Raw genomic sequence first — 25,291 nt, 5'->3', positions numbered from 1 at the left:
CCCCCCCCCCCCGACTTGTATTTTGCTGTTTCTGTCATTGCGTCCAGATATATGATACAACAAGTAACATCATACCTACAACAAGGCAGGACTATTAGCTTTGTCAATGGTTGTTAGTTGCATAAGATAAATAAGCAGCAACTATGACTTGTATATAATATTGAAAAAGCTTCCACTTAAAGCCCTGGTGACACCACGACAGTGTTGCTGCTCCTGAGTTTCACAAAGAGAAGGGAAATCCAGAGAGACAATGACGCTCTTTAAAGGATTTCCCTTACCCTACAACGCTCACCTGTCATGACGTCATGACATAACTTCTCCACTAGTGAGAAGTGAGCAGTGTGAGCATATACAGATCAATGTGCCTACTGCCACTGCAGTCCGGGAAAAAACGGACCGCCAGGGCACAAAACAGAGCCCGATAGAGACCCGTTTCGAGGCCCCCTTTAAAAAACTGCCGGTGCTCAGCACCGGTGAAACCCAGCCCACTTAAAGCCCTGCATGAGCGACAATTTTACATCCGCAAAAAACTCGGAATAATCGTTCACTAAATCTTCTTGGTATCTCATGCCTACGTTGTATGCATAAAGCATGTTTGTGTTGTTTTTCACGTTAGCAGCCCTTTTAATGTGCTCATCAGGGCCCAAAATGGAAGGCAGTCCTGTCGGCTTTGCTCATTCTTGTTGCTCTCAGTGCCTCAACAGAAAATACCGAACCATAAGTGAATCTGCACAAAGGAGGAGGGAGCCCACTGACAGGCTTACCAGCACACAATTAGCCCAGATGCATTGTGGTAAATGCAGTGCATGATAACACTCACTTCAGTTGAAAGTCTTTAGTATTCTTCCTTGTTGGTGCAGCCACTGCTCTGTATCTCTAGACGTGTTTCAGGATTGTTGTCCTTCTTCAGTAGAGAGAAACAAGTGACATTTGGGGGATGCTGGCATTGCTAAATCTGTCATGGCCCAACACCAAATGGATGTTTGAAGCTGAACACCTAGGCCAAGAACCCTCTGGACTGCACACAAGAAACATATTTTAGTATTATTGCAACTTTTTGCTAGGGTGAAGCTTGAGCTTCTCAGGCACAGAGAGCTTAGGGACCGAGGTCTGAGGCACCCCTCTCTCACTTAAGGCATCACACTGAGACTGCACGTGTTCCTGTTCCAAAGATGTCATGGGCTTCCATTTCTGGATGGACTACACTTTATGGACCAGGCCAAAGATGAGTTCATACATGGTTAGTCCTTTTCGGTAGAGGCACAGAGAATGAACAAAGACTGTCGTGTTCGCTATCCGGATTACTTATCAGTGGTTCGGGTTGGTCAAGGTCTCCCTCCATCATTTTGGGAGAAACCCCAGAAAGCAGATGATGAATTTGGACGTGATATACTGGTGTGTCAGTGGGGTGCCTTTTTTCACTCTTCATGTCACAATGGAACCAAGTACACATTCCTGATCTTTCTTTTCAAACATTTTATTGAATCGACTGTGCTAGCCCAGTTGGGTTCAATCAAAGCGAACCGACACTACCAGGTCTAAGATGCATTTTATTTTAAAGTGTCAGAACTTCTTTCATGGCCTCCTCCTGACATGGAGCCCTGAGTGGCGACAAGAAAAAGGCATGAGCCGCCACTGAGTAAGATATCGAGAGCCAATAAAAAGAATCAGAGTTTCACAGTGAGTTAGGTGTGCCAGTCTACTTATTTAATCATTGTAACCCACTACCTACAAATCCCAGAAGTGCACATGCTGCAAAATGGAAACTCTTCTGAAAAGATGGTGTCTTGATGACATGAAGCTATGGGGCACACACAAACAAATGTTACTTTAGAATGTCTGCTTCTCAAAAGTGTTGACGTCTGCGGTGATGCCACCAACGGGGGCCCCACGGTGATATCTGCAGGGCCACTGGAGTTGTGCGACAGTGAAGGATCAACTTATGCAGCATGGTTGACTAAATTATGCAGCAAGCAAAGGCAAATTATGCAACATAAAGTGGCAGTTTTTTTGGCAGCATTACTACATTATGTTATCTTTCATTACAAATGTTAGTATTGTCTGGACAGAGGTTTCACCTTATTAGTAACAGTTTAACACTCAAACACAGCAGTAGGTAATTAAAAGTTGACCGGTCAACTTTTGCGAGGGGGCTTCTACTATGCAGCAACATGTGTCACTGTGTTTTACTAGCTTTTGATGGACTTGAACCAGAAAAAAAAATTCTTCTTAAAATCTGTGAAATATGCAGCGGATGATGTAGTATGTGGCAAATGTGGCATGTTCATAATTATGTGGAAAAACTATGTGGCTGCAAAATCACATAATTCCACAGGCCCTGACTATAGGGGCTTTGTGTAGCAGTGTTATGTCCGTACGTGATATACCCATAAGCTGTCTGCACTCTATTGCTGTGCCGGTATGGGGGCTGGTCTGACAAAATGTGCCAAGGCTGCTTTGAGTACCCACCCCGGCTCTGGTCATGCGATATGAATCGTTCCTAGACTAGTTACAGCTATTGAGGTTGGCATTGCTTAGGTTGCTTAAGTTGGCATTAATTCACCCTTTTTCATGACCCTCAAGGACGCTTGGCATTTACAGTAAATGATTTACTTGAGCTCAATGTTGTAAATATGTATTCTATACCTGTATTAACCTAGTTTTGTCACCTGAATGTATTTGTAACCTGTTAGTGTGTAAATCTCCTTATGTGACGCACTTCGTTCTATTGTAAAGCGCTCCGACACCTTTGGGTAAAGTCCGCGCCATATAAAACTGCATTGAATATATAAATAAATAAATACATTGATTAGGGATCATCGCTACGTAGCACAGAGGCGTCTTAAAGAAGCGAGTCTTGCCCTTTGCCTCTGTAACATGAGCGGGCTGCAGCGCCTCTTGCCAGGGGGTAGAGTTTGTTGCCGGTGCCTTGCCTTTACAAGGATGTTACTTCCTGTTTGCAGGCTGTCATAAAAAGGGCCTCCGGGATGCTCCACCTGCGGCGTCTGCTTCAGCCATTCAGCTCTGTCACAACACAAGGGCGGCCCTGCACGCGCTCCGCAGACACCATGAGCCAGGGTAAGTCACGGCGTCCTGTCAGAGCGGGGGGAGGCTGTGCGCGGCACTGCCAGCGGGTCTGCGCCCTGCAGTGTGCCAGGGAGTGTGTGCCAAGGTCTGTGTGTTCTGGTGTTCTTGTGCACAGAGTTACAGTAAAGGCGTCACATTAGAAAGTAGTGTGGAAGGGAACTTGCTGCTCAAGCTGCTTCTGTGATATCCACCAAGGTTAAAGACACTCTGTACTTGGAGTGCCAGGGTGTAGGCACGCGGCTCAGCTGGGTGCCAATGCATGGGCTCAGCAGTGCCAGTGTGTCATGAAGCCGTTATTGCGCCAGATGGCTCGGAACTAGGAGGGCTATGTAGAAGCTGGCGAGCCATCAAAAACTCGAGCCAGGTGGTGCCTGGCTCGGGCTCAGCTCGAGGTCCTCCAGGCTCCTCGAGCCCGCAACGAGCCGATCCTTGACGGGAGTTGATGTGCCAACATCTGCTGATTCTATATCATAGGGTTCCGGGCTCAAATCCTGACAAAACTACCTGTGCTGAAAAATGGACCGTGCTCTGTGTCTTTTGTGAAGCGCCGTTATGTCAAGATCCCGTTATGTAATACTGCCCAAAATAAAACACGGATTCTGCCTGTCACCCACACTCTAAACATCGCCCTCAAATAAACATTGAGAAAACATTACCCTTTGATGCCAGAACGAGACACCCGCCTAGTGATTAAATTGTAGAGTGTGAACCTGGAAAATCCGGTATGAATCCCAGATTGATCAAACTGTGTGATCGTAGGCAAATGCTTTATTTCCCCGAGCCTCCCTTCCGTTCATTATCAGATGAGACAGAACCTTCAAATACGCGAGTTTATGATAGTGCTGAACAAAAAAGGTCTTGTGTTTAATAACTTATAATGTCAGGGCCGGCTTTTGGGTGGTGCGAATGGTGCGGCTGCACTGGGCGCTGACTTGGAGGGGGGGGGGGGGGGGAGGACTGACCTCCAAGGGGCGCTGTGTTTAGCCGTGACTTGCATTTAAAAGCACCTGTTGCAGAGTTCCTTATGCACACACAGCTTTTAGACCGAAATTAATTTGTCAAGATAACTCTTGTGATTAATGTTCCTGCTAGAAGGAGAGATCAGAGTTATTTCTAGTGGCAGTTTTGAATCGCCATAAAGTAGCGCAGTGGGTTAATGTGCCTGCTGCAAAGAACTGATGTATTTTATGTGGATAGCAGATTAGATTAGTAAACCAGCCTTTACGAGTGCTTTAAAACAAAGGACATTCATGAGAGAGATGGCTATGGAGAGACGAGGGTCACTTTTGCGGGGTGGTAGTGAGGGAATCCGAGGAGGTGGTCTTGGGAGGGGGGAGCGCTGAAAAAGACTGTCGCACCTGGCGCCACCAGCGCTAAAGCCTGCCCTGTATAATGTTGCCCCTTCTCGGTGTTTGAAATTGAGAGATAGAAGTGCAGGTACTCAGTACCAGAATACCTGCTTGTTTCTAAGAAGTGCCGGTACTCTCCAATTCAAAGATTACCTGTCTTGAGAAGTGCCTCTACTCTCACTCTAAAAAAAAATGTGCCGGTACTCCGTACCGGACAGTACCGTACCATTTAAAGCACTGAAGTTAAGCAACATAGCATTGTTATTACGGCGGGGACAGTGTTTAAAAACACTCAGTTGTAATAAAGACTTTTCAAATAATCTGATTCAGCTGAGGTGGAATGCTCCTTACTGTTACAGAAATTCACGTTAGTGAATTTTGGAAACTCCTTATCATATTTTACATTATTTTCAAGACGCGGTTTCCGCACAGGCTCCTGGAGCCAGAGGTGACCCGCGGCTCGGCTCTCCCAGCTAATTTGTTGTCGCGCCCACCTATAGGGCTGATCCGTCTTAACTCGGCAGTGCGACAGGGCTCTTTGATCAGCGGGCAGCGTGTTTAGCAGTGTGCCAAATGGTCCGTGTTCAGCTGTGTGACAGGGGTCTGTGTTCCACACACCAGTGCTCCAAATGGTTGTGTTTCGCAATACGGCGGGTGTCTGTGTTCAGAAGTGTGCCATTGGGTCTGTGTTCAGCAGTGGAACGGAGGTCTGTGTTCAGCTGTGGTTTGTGTTCACCAGTGTCCATGTGGTATGTGTTCAGCAGTGCAAAGGAGACCTGTGTTCAGCAGTGCGCCGTTGGTCTGTGTTCAGCCGTGGTCTGTGTTCAGCTGTGCGCCAGATGGTCTATGTTCAGCAGTGCAACAGAGGTCTGTGTTCAGCAGTGTACCATATGGTCTGTGTTCCGCAGTGCGCGCTGGGTCTGTGTTCAGTCGTGGCCTGTGGTCAGCAGTGTGCCAGATGGTCTGTGCTCAGCAGTGCGCGCCGGGTCTGTGTTCAGCCGTGGTCTGTGTTCAGCAGTGCGCGCTGGGTCTGTGTTCTATCGGGGTCTGTGTACAGCTGTGCGCCAGATGGTCTGTGTTCAGCAGTGCGCGGTGGTCTGTGTTCAGCAGTGCGCGGTGGTCTGTGTTCAGCAGTGTGCCAAGTTGTAAGTGTTCTGCAGTTCCACTGGCGGTCTGTGTTCAGCAGATTGACTGGTCCGTGTTAACCACCGTGACTACCTTGGCCACGGTCTGTGTTCAGATGTGTGCCAGATGGTCTGTGTTCAGCAGTGCTTGGTGGGTCTGTGCTCAGCCGTTGTCCGTGTTCAGCAGTGTCTGGTCCGTGTTTACCACCGTGACTGGAGACATTGGCCGCAGTCTGTGTTCCGCAGCTCGAGGGTCTTTGCAGAGCCCGGCTACAGGGAACCGCCCCTCGGGGTGTCGGAAGCCAGTCGGGACAGTCCTTCCTCACCCAGTATGAAAAGGGGACTCGGAAGTCATGTATCCGGATATCCACTTCCGGGTCCTGCGAACGAGAAAACTGGAGCAATAAATAAAATAAAATAAACCCCCCCACTAGGCGTCATTTAATTAATGTAAAACTATTCTGAATATAGAGACACAAAAAAGTGAATGTTGAATATAAATGTGTACTTTTGTGTGCGAACAGACAGGGATGTGTGTCTCATGCAGGTGACCGGGCAGGGACCGAATGGGCAGAAATATGAACTCTCTCTTGCCAACGTGAGGAGCTCTAGAGTAAACCCGATCATTGTCAGGCGCCACCCGAGCTTCTTAGCTGGATGCGAGACTCTGTGCCGTCGTATTGTCAATGCATTTATATAGCTCTTACAGCACATAACGTGGCATTAAAGCGCTATATGTCGAGTAACGCACTGACGTGGTTAATCTCTAGTGGGTTTTGGTTAGAGCGTTTTATCTTCTGTTATCAAAAGAGAGAACTACACGCATTAGTGCTTGACATGAAAACCTAGATGTGCTAGCGCCCAGGCGCTATATTGGATTACTTGTTTCCGACAGAGAAGTGCCAGTGATCTCCCCTTAAAATTGTTGAACCTCTGCCTTTCAAAGCATGGCAGGCACTGGTACTCGGTGCCCGACAGTACCGGCCCTTTTAAAGCACTGAACTGGAAACCTGGGAGGGGGCAGCTGGGAGGGGAGGAGGGGCAGCTGGGGGGTGGGGAGGGGGGGGGTTGCTAGGATGTGCAAATGATTGGTGAGTTGAATAGATACAGAGGCGTGGCTTCTATTGGTACAGCAGCAATCCTCTGCTCATGACGTCACATATTACATCACTCATGACATGGTCAGTGGCATCACTCTTGACATCACTGATGACATCATCCTTGTGATAGAGTGGCGGTCGCGCGAGTTATAGTTATCTGAACTAACTATAACTGGGGAATTTCATTGGTTTTTTACGAGTGAAGTATCCACCTGTAACGCCCTGAACGTCTCAGGATCGTTTAACAGACACGATAATGAGGACACAACCACTTGTGAAGGGTTAGTTATTTTAATGAAGGCAAAACTAATACAAAGAATAAACAAAAGTTATAGTCACTGGAATCCTCCAGGCTAAGTACGTTACCAGCCCACAGCACGGATGGTCCTAACCGTCCTCTGCATATACGCCGATCCCGGCGTATGCCAACAGAGGGCAGAAATGAAATGGCCGACAATGCCAATCGGTAGGCTGTGAGGGGCACGAAGAGTGTTGGGGAGAATCGAGGAGTCAGGGAAACACCCAGCCGGGGTCTCTACCTGAAGGGAGCAGCCGCTCAACCTCTTCCTCAGACTGCACCGGGACGCGGAGTCACCTCCTGGTGATGCGTCACCGATACCCCACTCAAAAGCAAGAAGACTGAACCGAGAGCAGCCGCTCGATCGATCCTGTGGACTTCCGAGTCTGTAACGCGGCATTCACCTCCTGGTGTGCGTTACAGCTGGCAGTCCCTGTATCTCTGGTCGGGCTGGGAGTTACGACTCCAACCAGCAAAAGCGCCACTGCGCCTTGACTCTGCCGAGTCAAAAAAGCGAAGCTCAAAGGTTGACCGGTAGAGCTTCTGGGTCCTTCACAGGTGACGATGGGGCAAGACACGGCCCAGGGAGTAACGACTCGACCTACCTCCGTTCTTGCCTTACTGGAGCACCACTCCGGAACACTGCTCTTCACGAAGCAGGTACGTCGGTGTAAACACAATATCCAACAGCGTTGTACCTCCCGGTTCCTCCCTTTATAGGGCGTGTTTTCCTTGAGTTATGTAACAGCTCTCCTGTTTACATAAGGGCGTGTTTTCCTTGAGTTATGTAACAGTTCTCCTGTTTACATAACCTCTCAACCGCTAAGCATCCTGGGAGATGTAGTCAGTTTTCGCTGGTTACCGTTTTCCTCCCCTCGCATGACAGGAATACTTGACAGTACATCCTCCCTCTCAGCGGCTCCCCACGGGTCCAGCGCTGGCAGGAAAACGCTGATGGAACAAGGAGACCAAGCGCGGAGCATGAACCCCTTCAGCCGGTTCCCATGATTGCTCCTCCGGGCCATAGCCCTTCCACGCAACCAGGTACCACAGCCTCCCCCTGCGCCATTTGGACGCCCGTATGCCCGACACTTCATACTCCACCTCCGACTCCACGCATACCGGCCTAGGTGTCCCAGACGGCTTGGAGGGTGCTGGTTTGAGCAATGATACATGAAAGACAGGGTGTATCCGCAATGACTGGGGCAAGCACACCTTCACGTTCACGGGACCCATACACTTGGTAATTCGATAGGGGCCCATGTACTTGGGATGGAACACACCGTTCTTTCGAAACCTCATGTTTCTTGTGGATATCCAGACGTAGTCTCCAGTGCGGTACAGTGGCCCGGGCCTTCTCTTCCTGTCTGCCGCAGCCTTGTATCTTCTCTTGGCCTCTATTAGGACAGCCCTTGAGCGCATCAACGTGTCTTTTATGTGTGCCACCCTGTCCGCTGTGGCGGGAATCCTGTCCTCTCTGAACGGATGTAGAAATGGCAAGAACCTGGGATGGTGGCCATAGTTGCTATAGAACGGAGATGACTGTGTGGAGCTGTGAGTGGCGTTGTTATAGGCTATCTCTGCAACCCATAGCAAGTCGACCCATTCTTCCCTGCCCTGGTCCACAAAACAACGCAGATACTGTTTGAGCGTTTGGTTCAGGCGCTCGATTTGGCCGTCCGTTTGAGGGTGGTAGCTGGTGGACAGGGCGGTCTTAACATGCAGCGCAGTGCACCAAGTCTTCCAGAATTGCGCAGTAAACTGCGACCCCCGGTCCGACACGATCACCCCAGGTAATCCATGCAGTCGTACCACATTCTTTAGGAGTAGTGACGCCAATTCCCCGGCCGTAGGGACTCTCTTGCAGGGGATGAAGTGCCCCATTTTCGTCAAGTAATCCACCACCACCAGTATTGCCGTCATCCCCTGGTCTACCGGTAGGCCCACCACGAAGTCCAGTGATATGCTATCCCATGGTCTATCCGGGGTCGGAAGTGGATGTAAGAGCCCTTGGGTTCGGCCATGGTCGGCCTTCATGGTAGCACACGTAGGACACTCCTGTCCCCACCTCCTGACATCCACTCTCATGGTCGGCCACCAGAAATGCCGTCCCATGCTAGCCACCGTTTTTTCAAAGCCCAAATGACCTGCGCATGGAGAGTCATGGCACCAGATGAATGCTTGTTTCCTTAGCCTAGGCGTGGGTATCAATAGGCACCTGCCCTTCAAGGGTATCCCGTCCTTCAGCTGCCATTCTCTGTGACTGAGGAGCCACCTCCGCCATGCGAATGACCTGATCCCTCTCTTTATTCCCCTCAGGAAAGTATCCGGTTGGATAACCCCCAATACCATCCTCGGGGAAATGATGGAACGCTCGGTCGCAGGCAATGGTTCACTAACTGCAGATTGACGGGACAGGGCGTCCGCCTTCCGGTTCTCCGTCCCCGGCCGATATGTGATGCGGAAGTTGAACCCCGCAAAGAAGATCATCCACCGCAGCTGCCTGGGAGAAAGGTGTCTTGTGGCCGTCATGAACTGTAGGTTCCGATGGTCCGTGTACACCGAAACCACATGTCTTGCCCCCATCAACCAATGCCTCCATTCGGTGAAGGCATCCTTGATTGCGAGAAGCTCCTTCTCCGCAATATGGTAGTTGCGTTCGGCGTTGTTGAGTTTGCGGGACATGTACGCAACGGGATGAAGCACCCCTGTGTCGTGGTTGCGTTGGGACAAGATAGCCCCCAGCGCCACATCCGATGCGTCCGCTTCCACCACGTAGGGGAGATCCGGATCGGGGTGAGCCAACACCGGCGCCTTACCAAAGGCGCTTTTCAGGGCCTCAAAGGCTTTGTTCGCTTCAGGGGACCAGACAAACTCCTTGGACTTCCTCAGTAGCTGTGTGATTGGGGCCACCAATCCTGAAAATCCATCTATAAACCGCCTGTAAAAGTTGGCGAAGCCAATGAAACTTTGGACGTCCTTCACGCTTTGGGGCACCGGCCATTCTTTCACCGCCTTGATCTTTCGTTCTGCCATCTCCTGTCCCTCCGGACTCAGCATCACTCCGAGGAATTCCACGGATGTGACGTGGAAGTCACACTTGCTGAGTTTACAAAACAGCAGGTTTTCCCTCAGCTTTTGGAGCACAGCTTTGACGTGGTGTACGTGCTCCTCCACACTGGACGAATAGATGAGGATGTCGTCGATATATACGACCACGTAGATATCCAACTCCTCTCTGAATACCTCATTCAAAAAGTACTGAACGGCTGCCGGGGCGTTGCACAGACCGAACGGCATGACGAGGTACTCAAAAAGGCCGAACCTGGTCTTAAAGGCGGTCTTCCACTCGTCTCCGTCCCTCATGCGCACCAGATGATATGCCCCTTTCAAATCCAACTTGGTGTAGATACGAGCTTTCTTGACCTGTTCCAGAAGTACACTGATGAGAGGCAAGGGGTACCGATTTTTTTATGGTTATCGCATTCAATGCCCTAAAGTCCACAAAGGCTCTCAGCTCCCCATTAGCCTTCAGAATGAAGAAGAGCGGCGAGGCGGCCGGAGACTTGGACGGGCGGATGAATCCTAGCTTGAGGAGTTTATCCAGGTACCCCCGGAGATGCACGTTTTCAGGCTCCGTCAGGGCATACAGCCTGCCGCTGGGAACGCTGGCCCCTGGCACCAGGTCGATCTGGCAGTCAAACTGCCTATGTGGTGGTAGCACTTCCGCCTTCACCTCATCAAATACGTCCGCAAAACTGTGATAAGCATGGGGGAGAGCCACATCTTTTTCTGCCGCTGTAGCCACCGTCTGACTCCCGCTCTCATCTGCGTCAAGGGATTCCGTTCTTATTCCACAATGCAAGATGCAATACTGTGACGTCATTTCGATGCGATGTGTTGGCCAATCCACAGCAGGGTTGTGTTTCTGTAGCCACGGCAATACCAATATGACGCCATATTGGGGCGCTCGGATGATGTTAAAATCGATTTGTTCCAAATGGTTCCTCCCATATCTCATCGGAAGGACCCCCGTGTGTTGCCCGATGGGTCCCGTCACCAATCGCCTTCCGTCTACAGCATAGACATCTTCGGGTACAGCTTTGGGAAGAAGCACTAGCCCTAGCCTGCATGCCTCGTTGTGGTCCATAAACATGCCAGTGGCCCCTGAATCCACCATGGCCACAACGGGTATCCACTGGTCATGCACTCCCACGTGCACCGTGAGAAATAGGTGTCGTTGTCCTTTAGAGACCGAGTTGGAAAGTGAAGGGATGGATGAGTGACTCCGAGATGCCCCTTCTTTGGTCTGGGAGTCCTCTAGTTTTCCGCCGGTATGTCCACCACGGCTGTTACCGACCGGTTGGCCCGATAACGTGACGTCTTCGGTTTGGCAGGGCATTCACGTACGTAGTGGCCTTTTTTGCCACAATATAGGCACAATCCTTGTTTACGGCGTGACTCTTTCTCCGTGGCTGTGAGGCTCGCTCGTATTGCGCCGATGTCCATGGGTTCTCCCTTGGATGCGGTGGAAGTTTCAGGACTTCCCACCGTTACATAGGATGGAAAGGATTTTCCTTTTCTCCCATGATCCCCCTTTCTTTCACTTAGCCTATGTTCCAGCCGTAATACCAGGTTGATAAGGCCCTCACATGTCTTGGGTTGAGGGTCAATATGAGCCACGGCGTCCTTGAGCTCATCGCACAGCCCTTGATGGAAGAGCGCCGTCTGTTTAGCAACAGGCCACTTGGTTTCCGCAACCAGCCTTCGGAACGCGTTGAGATACTGCACCAGGTCGTTGGATCCCTGTCTCAACTCAAGCATTTCACGGTCCGCCGTGTACGAGTCAGCCCTTCTGTCGAACACCTTCAGGAATTCCTCGCGAAAAGCACCCCAATCGCATAAGATGGGGTCGTCCCTGCTCACCAGAGGTACGGCCCATTGTACCGCGTTTCCAGCCAAATAGGAAATAAGGAAAGCCACACGAGCCTGGCTTGTGGGGAACGCCTTTGGTTTGCACGATAAATGTAGCGCCACTTGTGTGAGGAATACCTGCACTGTGTTAGGATCCCCACTGTACCTCTCTGGTGTTGCCAAGGGGATGGCTACCGGCATTTCCACTACTACCGCAGGGGTCTGGTTCGTGAGGGAGGTGCTGGGCGTGAGCGGGTCCAATTGGATAGCATCCAGTCTGGCTTTTACATCGGCGGTTTCTTGCCTAGAGGCAGCCACTTCAGCTTGCACGGTCGCTAAAGCAGCCAGCACATCATCAAGTGTTGCCATGTCTGTTATCGACCGGGAGACAGTTAGTGTTATTAAGGTCGGATATTTTGTAACGCCCTGAACGTCTCAGGATCGTTTAACAGACACGATAATGAGGACGCAACCACTTGTGAAGGGTTAGTTATTTTAATGAAGGCAAAACTAATACAAAGAATAAACAAAAGTTATAGTCACTGGAATCCTCCAGGCTAAGTACGTTACCAGCCCACAGCACGGATGGTCCTAACCGTCCTCTGCATATACGCCGATCCCGGCGTATGCCAACAGAGGGCAGAAATGAAATGGCCGACAATGCCAATCGGTAGGCTGTGAGGGGCACGAAGAGTGTTGGGGAGAATCGAGGAGTCAGGGAAACACCCAGCCGGGGTCTCTACCTGAAGGGAGCAGCCGCTCAACCTCTTCCTCAGACTGCACCGGGACGCGGAGTCACCTCCTGGTGATGCGTCACCGATACCCCACTCAAAAGCAAGAAGACTGAACCGAGAGCAGCCGCTCGATCGATCCTGTGGACTTCCGAGTCTGTAACGCGGCATTCACCTCCTGGTGTGCGTTACAGCTGGCAGTCCCTGTATCTCTGGTCGGGCTGGGAGTTACGACTCCAACCAGCAAAAGCGCCACTGCGCCTTGACTCTGCCGAGTCAAAAAAGCGAAGCTCAAAGGTTGACCGGTAGAGCTTCCGGGTCCTTCAAGGGTGACGATGGGGCAAGACACGGCCCAGGGAGTAACGACTCGACCTACCTCCGTTCTTGCCTTACTGGAGCACCACTCCGGAACACTGCTCTTCACGAAGCAGGTACGTCGGTGTAAACACAATATCCGACAGCGTTGTACCTCCCGGTTCCTCCCTTTATAGGGCGTGTTTTCCTTGAGTTATGTAACAGCTCTCCTGTTTACATAAGGGCGTGTTTTCTTTGAGTTATGTAACAGCTCTCCTGTTTACATAAGGGCGTGTTTTCCTTGAGTTATGTAACAGTTCTCCTGTTTACATAACCTCTCAACCGCTAAGCATCCTGGGAGATGTAGTCAGTTTTCGCTGGTTACCGTTTTCCTCCCCTCGCATGACAGGAATTCTTGACACCACCTAACTATAACATGTGTGAAACCTATGGTTTTTTAAGTGATTTTGCAAGGTTTTTTAAATGCTAATTCCTAACTATAACGTGTGTGAAACCTATGGTTTTTTCAGTGAATTTGTACGTTTTTTTAAATGCTAAGTTATGTATGTATTTTTTTTTTTTTTTATGGTTTTTCACCGTGCGCGCACGGTGCGTGCACCCCCGCGATTTAAAAAAAAAACATTTAAATGTTTTTTTTCTGCCTTCGGGGTCCTTCAGGGACCCCCTGACAAAGGCTAGGGGGTCAGGAACTCTCTACCCTGCCCCCTTTTCACGTTCGCCACCTTCCTTTTCCACTCTCGCACTGAAAACAAACAAAATGGCGGCCGACACTTCCTGATTTCGACCGATTCGAACGTTGACTGACATGCAACAACCAATCAGAATTACGCTCGCGCACGTTAAGGTGCGCGCACGGTGCGCGCACGGTGCGCACACGGTGCGCGGCTATAGATATGTATGTGCTTTTAACTGCAATTTTCTCAGGAACTACTGAACAGATTGACTCCATATATGCAAAAGGCACATCCCTGACCTGAGGACTACCTCTCTGCCAAATTTCAAGTAATTCTGTTCAGCCGTTCTGTTCAGCCGTTCGGGCTGTACCTTCGACTAAAGGTCCTATGGGAAAATGCATGGGGAAAACGCGTTTTGGGACCCCCCTTTTTTCTCGGCCCCCGCTTGACGAATCCCCCCGAGACTTTCAGGGTAGGAGCTGAGCGGAGCGCCCCATTAGTTTTGAAAATTTCGCGAAGATTCGTCAACCGGCGCCAAAGTTATTCAAAATAGAATTTTGAGATTTCCTATGGAAACACGGTCCTAACTATAACTATCTACTGGCGACCGCCAGTAGATAATATATATTCCAACCAATTCCGACTTCATTAAAAATCGGACACCAACACAGGAGTATGCTTCTGCTATCCAGCTCAGGTTTATTATTCTTTTGCTTGACGCGTTTCGGCACGCCTGCCTTGTTCACATGGGTAGTCGCAAATATTCAAACATATTTAACCCCTTCGATGCGCATGACGGAGCGGTTCCGCCATGCGCGTCGGTTGCGCTGTGCGCATGACGGAACCGCTCCATCATGGCCCTGCCCGCGCACAGAACCTTCAGCACAGCGCGGAAATCCGCGCCGCGCTGAAGGGGTTAAACAGAGGCTCCAAGATCACATGATCACTTCCCTGCCGGACCCGCTCCCTGGAGCCGCACCATGGGCTCTCAAGCCGGGCGGGGACTTTGTCAGCTGTGGTGCGCTCCCAGCAGTAAAAGGCCTCACAGTTTCCACCGCCTTCAGTCCGGCTCAATATATATATATATATATATATATATATATATATATATATATGTCACCAGGAATCGCCTCATCGGTTACGCAGCTTCAATGCGCAGAGACGAACACGGACCCAAAGTAAGTGCTGGAAATTTTTTTATTCGGACAAAAAACTTTACACAGCCGCCATGACGCGTTTCGGCCTACTGGAGGCCTTGATCACATGACGCTGATGTCAGAAGCCTGACCTTTTAAAGTGCAAGTGCATACATAATTAATGACATCATGACAATGGACATAGAAAACAGCTTAGGAATATCGCTGTAAAGTGCATATAACTGTGCAAAATACGCAAACAACTGTACATTTGTTGATAAAAATAGTCCTCCTTATACATGTAAAATTCATAGTAATTCCTGGAGAAGACAGCGAACAGGAGTCATGTTTTGCAAGTAAAAATTGTTATTCCTATACTGTTAAAATTGTGCGAGGCAACGTGCAGGAGTGCCTAATAGTATAAACGCCGTTGTTAACAAATCATTTATATATAAATAAATAACTAAAAATATATATATATTTTTACATTTAAACTAAAAATTGAAGTGATTGAATTAACAAACACCTCATGTTGAAACCCAAAAAGGCAGAATATAGATTTGAATGTAAAAAGTTCAAAATTTACAATTTTTGGAAATTTAAACATTAATGCCATATATAAGTCACTCCACATATATATTATAGGTAGAAGGAGGAACTGGCTTCAAATGTATATTGCAATTAACTCATGCCAAATAGGGTTGTTCCAAATATCTGGTTAAATCCAGTGCCAGTATCCTGCATAATGCCCCAAGGTAAACCAAATCAATCACTAGGGTTACCTAGACATGATATTGTCCAATGTACTAAATGTCATGATTCAAAAAAACACACGTTGAAAATTCGTGAAAAATAATAAGTGAAAGAAGAGGCAAAAACATGTAAAAACAAACTATAAAACAGACAAAAAAACCTGTATCATTATCGGTTACATCATGATTCAAGATTCAGGAGAAACCTATGCCAAACAGCATAGTAAATAACCAACAGGAAATAACATGAAATAACCTTGCAAAATGAATGGAACTTAGAGCCAAGTGAAGAAATCCTCGCTAGAGTTTAATCCATTAGGGACCTTGGAGTATATATTCACCACAATTTTCCAAGATTTGGGGTCGCGCTCCATTGCAGATAAGTTTCCTCTTTATTTTAACAAAAGGCCTGCAGCTTCCCATTCCCGCGTGTCGTCCCTGGCCTTACGCGTTTCGAATATTTGTAATTCTCATCAGAGGCCCGTGCAGCGATCCTTTTACATCAGACTACATTGCCCCACTTGAGTTTTTGTAATGTTTGTTTGGTCTCAGGTGTGCCCAATAAGGAGTCATTTGTTGAGTACTCTGGGAAATGTAGTCCGTTCCATTAACATTTTTCAACCCTCCAGTAGGTGTTGATGCTGCACGCCGATATGGGACCAATTCATCGCCCTCCATTGGGCTTTAGAATGAGACTCTGCATGCCTGTGATAATGAATCTGCAATGCCCGTTCAAAAAACAAGGGGTTTGTTTTTGCAGGTCCGGCATTTATTTCCGGCGGTGCGTTATCCCACGCGGCCTGGAACTGCCGCTTATATATTCACCACAATTTTCCAAGATTTGGGGTCGCGCTCTATTGCAGATACGTTTCCACTTTATTTTAACAAAAGGCATGCAGCTTCCCATTCCTGCGTGTCGTCCCTGGCCTTACGCGTTTCGAATATTTGTAATTCTCATCAGAGGCCCGTGCAGCGATCCTTTTACATCAGACTACATTGCCCCACTTGAGTTTTTGTAATGTTTGTTTGGCCTCAGGTGTGCCCAATAAGGAGGCCCCTTCCAAATGGCGAGAGTCGCAAATGCTATTTTGCGAGTCAGTGATTTGCAAAATAGCATTTGTACATGCCATTACCCTTTTTTGTGGTCGCAAATGGGAGGATCTCCCGTTTGCTGCCGCAAAAAAAGGTCGTACATCCGTTCCAGCGATAGATGGAGAGGGGGTAGGTTACCACGTCCCGGGCGAAGGAGCACGATTTCTCCTTAGTGCCAATTCCACTACGCTGATGGGGCCCTTATCCCTACAAATTTAGGGTTGGGTTGAGGTTTCCAGAAAAGACAGGTAAACCTCTCAGCGCAAAGACGCTGGACTAACCTTACTATTGAGGTTCAACAGGTCTACAGTATCACACCTCACTGAAACCTGTCATTCTATTTCACTCACAAACACTTTCACTCACTATTTAATTATTTTTTTTAGGTCCTGACGAAGCGCATCTGGGATCCCTTAAGGACCCATTCGTAAGCGCGAAACATGTTGACCATTCACCAGTAGGCTCCCCACTCACATTCCTGAGAGCAGCAGTTACTTTCCAGGATCTGCCCTCTTTTAATATTTTTTTCATTAAGAGTAGCTCCAGGATAACCATTTTTAATCATTTGCCAGGTAGGGCAGTGAATAAAGGTCTGAAACTCTACCCAGCAATTTTTAAACCGCACCACCCATTTGTTTTCCATTAGGCCCACACACACCCATGCACAACTGCGGCGTCTCCAACCAAAAGATCTCCGCCAAAGAGCCCTCTTGCGGGGCCCGTGGGGGACTGCAGCGCCACCCCCACGAGGAGCAATGCCCTATGATGAAGCAAGACACCCGAAAGGGTGTGTGAGGGCACTATATACAAAAGGAGAAATTCCCCACACCACTTTGAGAGAACAAACACAACCATAAATCCTCAGGAACAGTTACCCTCTCGTAATATACTAGTTATTCTGAGGGAGCACGGGTACTGGACCTATTTTCTAACTACGCTCCCGGTCCCCCCTCTTTTGTGATATAACCAAAGTCTTTAATGCCATGGTACTCGCACTATCAAATCTAATGTAGTGAGCCAGATCTGCCAAATTCAAACCTATGCAGCCAGCACTAAACCCACTGAGCTCTCAGGTTAGCTCACAATTATGCACAAAAATGCATTACTTTACACTGCAGGATGCAGCGTTTCAGCTGTATCGTTTATCATAAAGCGCCAAAACTTGAATAGAGGTTGCATGAATATCCTGATGTACAGCACTCGGTGTGCCTGGTGTTAGGTGTTAGTGCTTGAATTAAGAGCGCTTTCACCTTCCATTTTGGCCACCAATATATGGCTACCTTCCTAGTTGAGTGACCACGCGCGGGAGTAGGCCCGAAGCACTAGGCACTGTTTGTTTTCTAAACAATGCGAATATTTACTTAAAAGTGTGAAGTAAGTGCTCCTGGAACTGTATTGACACAACCAGTTCCCTCTGACTCCTTTTCTGAGTATTTCTTTGGTGTTCATGATGGTGTTGCACCATCTTAGTAGGGAGCTTAACCTCTGTCATGGAGTGGCTGATCTTTGGCCTGCCCTCGTATGTGGGCCAAAAAAGTTCCATTCTCCGAAGTCTAAGGTTTACTCAGTGACAGATTTGGTTATGTTTAGGAGTATTCTTTGAGTTCTGGGATGGTTTCATTACAGAATAAAACTCAAATCCAGGGAATTAAATCCTGGCCCAGATCAGCTCCTCATGCGTGGCTTCTTAAGAATGTAAGTTTTGTTTTCTGAAGCTTGTAGGGCCATACATGTGGAATTTGAGAGTTTTGTATTCTGGGGCTTGCAGGGCCATACATGCCGAATTTGAGAGTTATGTATTCTGGGGCGTGCAGGGCCATACTTGTGGAATTTGAGAGTTTGGTATTCTGGGGCTTGCAGGGCCATACATGTGGAATTTGAGGGTTGTGTATTCTGGGGTGTACATGGCCATACATATGGGATTTGAAAGTACATGTGGAATTTGAGAGTTGTGTATTCTGGGGAGTGCAGGGCAATACATGTGGAATTTGAGAGTTGTATTTTCTGGGGCGTGCAGGGCCATACATGTGAAATTTGAGAGTTGTGTATTCTGGGGCATGCAGGGCCATACATGCAGGATTTGAGAGTTGTGTATTCTGGGGCTTGCAGGGCCATACATGCGGGATTTGAGAGTTGTGTATTCTGGGGCTTGCAGGGCCATACATGCGGGATTTGAGAGTTGTGTATTCTGGGGCTTGCAGGGCCATACTTGTGGAATTTGAGAGTTATGTATTCTGGGGCGTGCAGGGCCATACTTGTGGAATTTGAGAGTTGTGTATTCTGGGGCGTGCAGGGCCATACATGCGGGATTTGAGAGTTGTGTATTCTGGGGCTTGCAGGGCCATACATGTGGAATTTGAGAGTTATGTATTATAGGGTGTGCAGGGCCATACTTGTGGAATTTGAGAGTTTTGTATTCTGGGGCTTTCAGGGCCATACATGTGGAATTTGAGAGTTGTGTATTCTGGGGCTTGCAGGGCGGTACAAAAAGGGGTGGTGATGGACGGAGCATCAGAACCAATCAAACACTCACACCCAGTCAACAGATCTGGGTTTGATCCATCACCGTTCTTTAGCCCACTCTGCCACCCCAGTTCAGACATGGCCATATGCAAATCAGTCTGACCCTGTGCCTCATGGGAACAGTCCAGCCCGAACTGCCAAGCCATGCCTTCCCTGGACCGGAAACAAGCTGGGGCTTGCAGGGCCATACTTGCGGGATTTGAGAGTTGTGTATTCTGGGGCTTGCAGGGCCATACATGCGGGATTTGAGAGTTGTGTATTCTGGGGCTTGCAGGGCCATACAAGCGGGATTTGAGAGATGTGTATTCTGAGGCTTGTAGCCATACAGGTCATTGGGAAGCATCACAGGAAGTCCAAATGGTTGTTATGTACAATGCCAGAACTAGTTGAAGGCGATGACCAATGACATTGAGCCCGTGGCCAGCTAAACTCCTGTCCTCTGGGTTTCAGACCAGGTATCTGTGGTGTTAGTTTCTGTGCCGCCTTGGCTTGGCAACTGGAGCAGGTTTTAAGAGGCTGACAATACTCCATTTTCTTAGGAATGCCTTGCGTTACAAGAGCACCGTGACCGTGGCCCATATTACGAGTGACCTCTTAGTTCCGAAGGTCGTGTAACAGCAGCTGAAGCCACCGTCGGAATTCTATTTTTTTTCTACTTTCACACCGAGGTTCAGCTACTAAAAACTGTCTAAGTTTTCTCTTTGAAAGGCTTGGGAGAATGTGGATTTACCAGTGGAACTGGTCTAGAATTACTACTGTCTTCTCCACCTCCCTCCCAACTCCAACATGGTCGGACAGGGACAGAAGATAGGCACGGGCATCGAATAAAGTGGCCGCTATGAGCGAATTAGTAAGCTAAATAATGCTGGCCCATGTTTGCAAATTGGGCCAGTTTTGAACTTGGAAAGACGCGCTGTATAAGTGTTTTGCAAGGTATGAAGGATGCCTGGATTTGAGCTAGGCAATGTTTGTTTTAATATCAGGGAAATAAACAGTACAGACTAGCCCAGCAGAACATATAGTGGCCCACAAACAGCCAATAAATGGCCTACACACTGGCCGGTCAGACCAGCCCATCGGGCACTGCCTGAATGCCCGACAGGCCAGTCCTACCTCATTAGGTCTCGCCTGACCCAGCGCATGCGCTGGTCTGGTGAGACTTATTGAGAGGGCTCCAAAAAGTGCTACCAGGCCAGCCTAGAGCTACAGTGCATGAGCGTGGGCGCGCGTGCCGCGCTTTACCACGTTTACTTTCGGTTTCATGGCCGCTTTGATGTTTGATGTGATCGCGATCACTTTCACTTTCGCGGCCGCACGGCTGCTTTGGATAGCCAATAGGTCTCGCTTTTGGGAACTTATCAGTATTTCGTTATGCAACTGTTGCATGGCTAAACACTTATAAGGTCCCAAAGGCGAGACCTATTGGCTATGCCAATGCTTGTTTATGAGAGTGTCAGGGGGTCCAGCTCATAAGGGCGGGACATTCCACGACCCTAGTGTCAGGGCAGGCGCTAGGCATGGGCAGTGTGGGCTGCTGCCCAGGGCCCTACCTTTACAGTGCACAAATGGGGCCCGCATCAGTTGGTCACAGCCCACAGCAAGCGTTCTCACAAGCATTTCTGCCCACGCTGTGTGCGCCTCTTGTCCACCCCCCCCCCCCCAATCGATGCACTATTTAGCAGCCAGGTGTGGCTCAGCCTTGTACCTCCCACTTCAAAGGGCAAGGTAGATTGTCTGGGGAGGTGGGGGTGAAGATTAACACCCTGCACAGAAGGTCAGGGCGGGGTGGAGGAATCAGCAGCCACACTGTCAGTTGCTCACGAGGGTGCCTTAATTGTTGTCTTGGTCACCATCACTGTGAGGCCTAAGGGGGGCCCTCCCCTTGGCCTCACAGCACTACACCTGGGCATTGCAGGGGTATGAGTTTGGTTTACACTATATCAATACCACATACCTATACATATAATAACATTCTAGCCTGGAAGACATGTTAACACTGAAATAAAGATATATATATTTTGTAGAAACCTGGGCCAAGCTTTTTCACACAGAGGGAATAATATAATATATTTGCACTTAACATAGTTTAAAAATATTTCAACTTATGTTATCAGTTCAGTTATTTATGTTTCTGTTGATATTGCATCAGTAAAGTTGCTTCATGTAAAATAGATTCAACAACGCCATAGGATTAAGTCAATGTATAGTATTAATGTGATGTCACGCCCTATGCAAATTAGGGGAGCCTCTCCCATTCCCTTTCTGCACAGGGCCCCAAAAATCCTAGGACCGGCCCTGCCTAGTGTTACCCGTACCTCGGCATCAGGAAATGCGTAGGTGGCGAAAATGTAGATAGTTTTGTGGACCACTCATGAAAGCCCTTATGAAGAGGGGCCCTGAAAGTGGCTCGGATTTCCTGGTTTTACCAGCATCCGTGGTATCAATAACTCCAGGTGTGGGGCAAATCCAGCCCCTTTCAAGTTGGATTTGAAGCTCCCCTTAGAAATGAGGATTTATATGACGAATTGGAAATTCTACTCCCAATTTCACCCAGTAATTCCTCATTTATCCCTGGGTTTTCAACTACATTTCGGCTGCTTATAGACAGACGAGCCACCAATTTAGCAGGGACTGCAGAGGCCGAGCCGAGCCAGTGGTCTGGATTAACCTCTTCAGTGCCCATGACGAGATAGTCTCGTCATGGAGCACGGTCGCGCTGTGCCCATGACGAGACTATCTCGTCATGAACCCCACCCACTAATAAAACGCCCGGCACAGGAGGGGGAAAGGGCGTGGCACAGAAGGGGTTAACGGATGAAGCCCAAACTCGAGCCGAGCCCCCCATACATTAGTTAATAAATTACATTACACTCGTTCTGTACAATTATGATAGACTTTACAACCAAAAAAACAACCTTTGCGTCAACATTTGGAAGTGTGTCAATTTAGAATAATGTATTCATCTCTGCGTGAAGTGACAGTCGCTAGAAGCTATAGTTTCTAAACATGAACTTCAGAAAGCATATAAACCTCCCCAACCGACTCTTTTGAAGGCGATAAAATTCCAGAAACAAGAGTTAAATAATTGTCATTACAATGGACAAGGATTGTTAGATGGAGCAACTGTATAGTGAATAGGGCTGTTTACACCACAGTTTTTTGTCAGTGCACATCATGATCTGATGTACTTCATGGTGTCATCAGATGTGGTGAAGATGGAAAAGGAAGCACGGTAGAGTATAATAGTTACCTAGGATCACACAATTTGGTCAAGCCGTGAAGCCGGGATTGATCCAAGTTTCCTGGCTCCACACAGTGCAGTTTAGCCACTGGATGGGTATCTCCTTCCCTTTTTTCCGTATCGTTTATTTCTTGCAGGAGCTAAATCAATACACATGTAATCTAACATGATAAATCCAGCTGACTCCTGAAGTGTTTATAATAAAAAAAACGTTCAGTTCCAAGTTAAGGGAGGTCAGGGTACTCTTTTCTCAATTCTTATGCTGCTATTAAAGGCTTTGCCAGACTTATCTAAGAGACCGACTTCAAGAGCGGTTGAAGCTCAACAGCTCCAGAAAGGCACTTAGAAGTAGTATCAGAACAAAAGGGTCTCGGAGACCCCACAAGATGGAGTTTTTGAGCCTTTGACTTCTATACATACGTGGTGCTCCTGCCCTTATAGAATACCTCGCACGGCTCTGTGTTAACGCGCATGACCCGGACTGGAGAGAATTTTGAGAAGGTGGATTGTGTATAGAACCAGCTGCCCGCCATCTTGCTTTGGTTCAGCTGCCTCGTGCACCACACCGTATTCCATAGAGTTGGCAACTTCCAGAACATCAGCTCCTTTTTGCTATATTTATAACCTATGCCGTGTGGCATCCTATATCTTGTCTGTGTCCTGTTAGCTTTAAACAACACTCCATTCCATTCTACAGTGGATTAGCAAATTTAAACCAGGCTATATTAATAACAAGTCCATTGCATAATATATATTTTAATAACTCCTTTCTGTTTTTGGTATTTGGACAATTCTATGTGGATAAATTGCCAACTATACACCAAGCTATATAGAGAGTCCTATGCAACCGCCCTTCTGTTTCCTTCCTCTGTGTCTTACCCCATCCTTCCACCCACCTTCTCCATCCCTTCTACACCCATATCCTGCTCCCTGCCCCTTTGTCTCACCTCATCAGTCTGTCGATCTTCTACCATCTCTTTATCGCTTCCCCACCCACTTTTTGTTTTCCACTTTGTTCATCCTAACATTCTGTTCTCCACCCCCCTTCTTCGTCCTTCTCTATACAACTTCTCTTTCCTACTTCTTTCGTCCATCTGCCTTCTTTATCCCTCATGGACCTTCCTTCCGTTTCCTACCGGCATCCTTCATGTGCCCACCTTCTGGTTCCTGCACCTTCGTCCTACAGCATCCTTCATCCACCCTCCCTCTTAATCGTCCTCCTGTCCCCTGCTCTGTTTGTCCTATGGATCCTGTGCATCCTCTTGATCTCCTGACACCCAAGGGACTGGTCTTCCCGGTTTGCCACCCTGTACATTGGCCGTCCGGCAGAGTCTCCCAGTGGAGGGATCTGCTAGAAAGCCTCCCACCATTTCGGCCAGCTTCTGGTGGCCCTCTTGTAGATCCGCTGCTTGTTCTTCGTTCACGGTTTACTTTTTGTTTGAAGGGTGGATATCTTTGAATTACACAGACTAAGATCCAAGATAACATACATTATTGGGCACCAAGGGCCTTATTAAGAATTTAATGGATGTGGGACATCTGCTAAAAAGTGGTGGTTGTTCCATCCAACCTGTTTTAGGTGCATGAAACCCTTCACACACAAAGTTGGGTAGACCGGCCCTCTGCCGCTCTGTGACAGATGTGTCATATCAGCAGAACCCTAATCCAGGCTGTAAGGAAGTTAACATATGTTTCAGCCATAGTAGTAATGAGTGACCAGTTGCATTAAGGTGCCTGATTGAAAAGTTCTTTTTTAACTTGCTTTGTGCTCATTAATCAGGACACTGATTTACCAGAGTCTCTCTTACCCCAGCCGTGGGATAGCTGAACCATAACAGTACTGCGTCACCTGCCCCATGTGAGGCCTCATTGCCCTAACCCCAAACAAGCATTGACAAACCAATTATTTTATGTTTCGTGTAGTGAGAAGGTTTTTACCACGCTGCAGTATCACAAATAGTGCACGTCCCCTTTGGGCACGGTTCTCTGGCGCGGAAAGAATAGTTCTGGGCAGCGAAGGAGGACTCTGTGACAGGAAATGCCAGGAGCAGAGGTTTCCAACATGGCAGCCTCAAGAGAGGGAACGGTGCCACTCCGCTAGAGACTGTGCCTCTGTGCTGCATTTAGAGTTCTTTGTGTGTTTGGTGCCATGCGCGCTCCTTGGTCAGTAGGTCTTGCATCTTGTATCTCTCATGAAACAACTGTGCATTATGTATCTCAGCCTTGGTTGGGTCTGATCTTCCATTCGTGCTTTCTGTCCCTAGACACCTCCAAGTATTAGCGCGCGTTATAAATCTAACTTTCATTTCCTTGCTCGACTGCTACACTCTGCTACTGCAGCCCCTACCACTGGCCCTGGCCTATCCTCACTGATCCATGGGAGAATAAGTGCGGTGTGTGACCTTTCATCTCTGATAAACGCTAATTTTCTCCATCATTTTTGATTTGCGGATTTTACATTGAGGTGCCCCTTCCAAACCCAACTGGGGAGTTACCACATCCTGTATTGGCCTCTATAATGCTGTTGTTTGATCTATACGTCTCTTCTTTCCGATCATTTGTAAAGTGTCTGATATCCTCATGGGTCATTTTCGCGCTATATAAAATGTAAACAAAAGAAAAAACGCCATGCAGAGTACCTTCCTTTTGAACGATGACATCTCCCACGTGGTTGGGTGCTGCCGAGTGACCGAGCAGAGCACCGTATGCGCCAGACAGTGATATTGGTGATCACTCAATACCCACCATGCGAAGCAGCCAGCCTATAGGTTCGGATGCATTTATGCCACATGGAATCACTGTCCCGCGCTTACCCCAGTGGTCATCACACATAACATGGAAACACTTCCTACATAGGATCAAAACAAAAACAACATCCTTCCTACCACACACCCTAAGTGGTGTAGCGTGCTACTCATGTAGGCAAGTGCTTCAGCTCCCCACATGGGGGTAATA

At 48.3% G+C, this 25,291-nt stretch overlaps 1 protein-coding gene across 1 annotated transcript in view; it reads left to right on the top strand.

Annotated features, from left to right (window-relative positions):
• TSTD1 (thiosulfate sulfurtransferase like domain containing 1) overlaps positions 1 to 25,291 on the top strand; it is a 73,515-nt gene that overhangs the window by 5,906 nt on the left and 42,318 nt on the right. Inside the window, exon 2 of the mRNA XM_085637679.1 lies at positions 2,964 to 3,078. Coding sequence (XP_085493805.1) covers positions 2,988 to 3,078 — 91 coding nt within the window. The 5' untranslated portion in view covers positions 2,964 to 2,987. The remainder of the gene's footprint in view (positions 1 to 2,963; positions 3,079 to 25,291) is intronic.

This window comes from Triturus cristatus, chromosome 12 (assembly GCF_964204655.1).
Source record: "Triturus cristatus chromosome 12, aTriCri1.1, whole genome shotgun sequence".
NCBI lineage: Eukaryota > Metazoa > Chordata > Amphibia > Caudata > Salamandridae > Triturus > Triturus cristatus.
The sequence above is the reverse complement of the archived record's forward strand: the minus strand, read 5'-3'. Positions and strand labels throughout refer to the sequence as shown.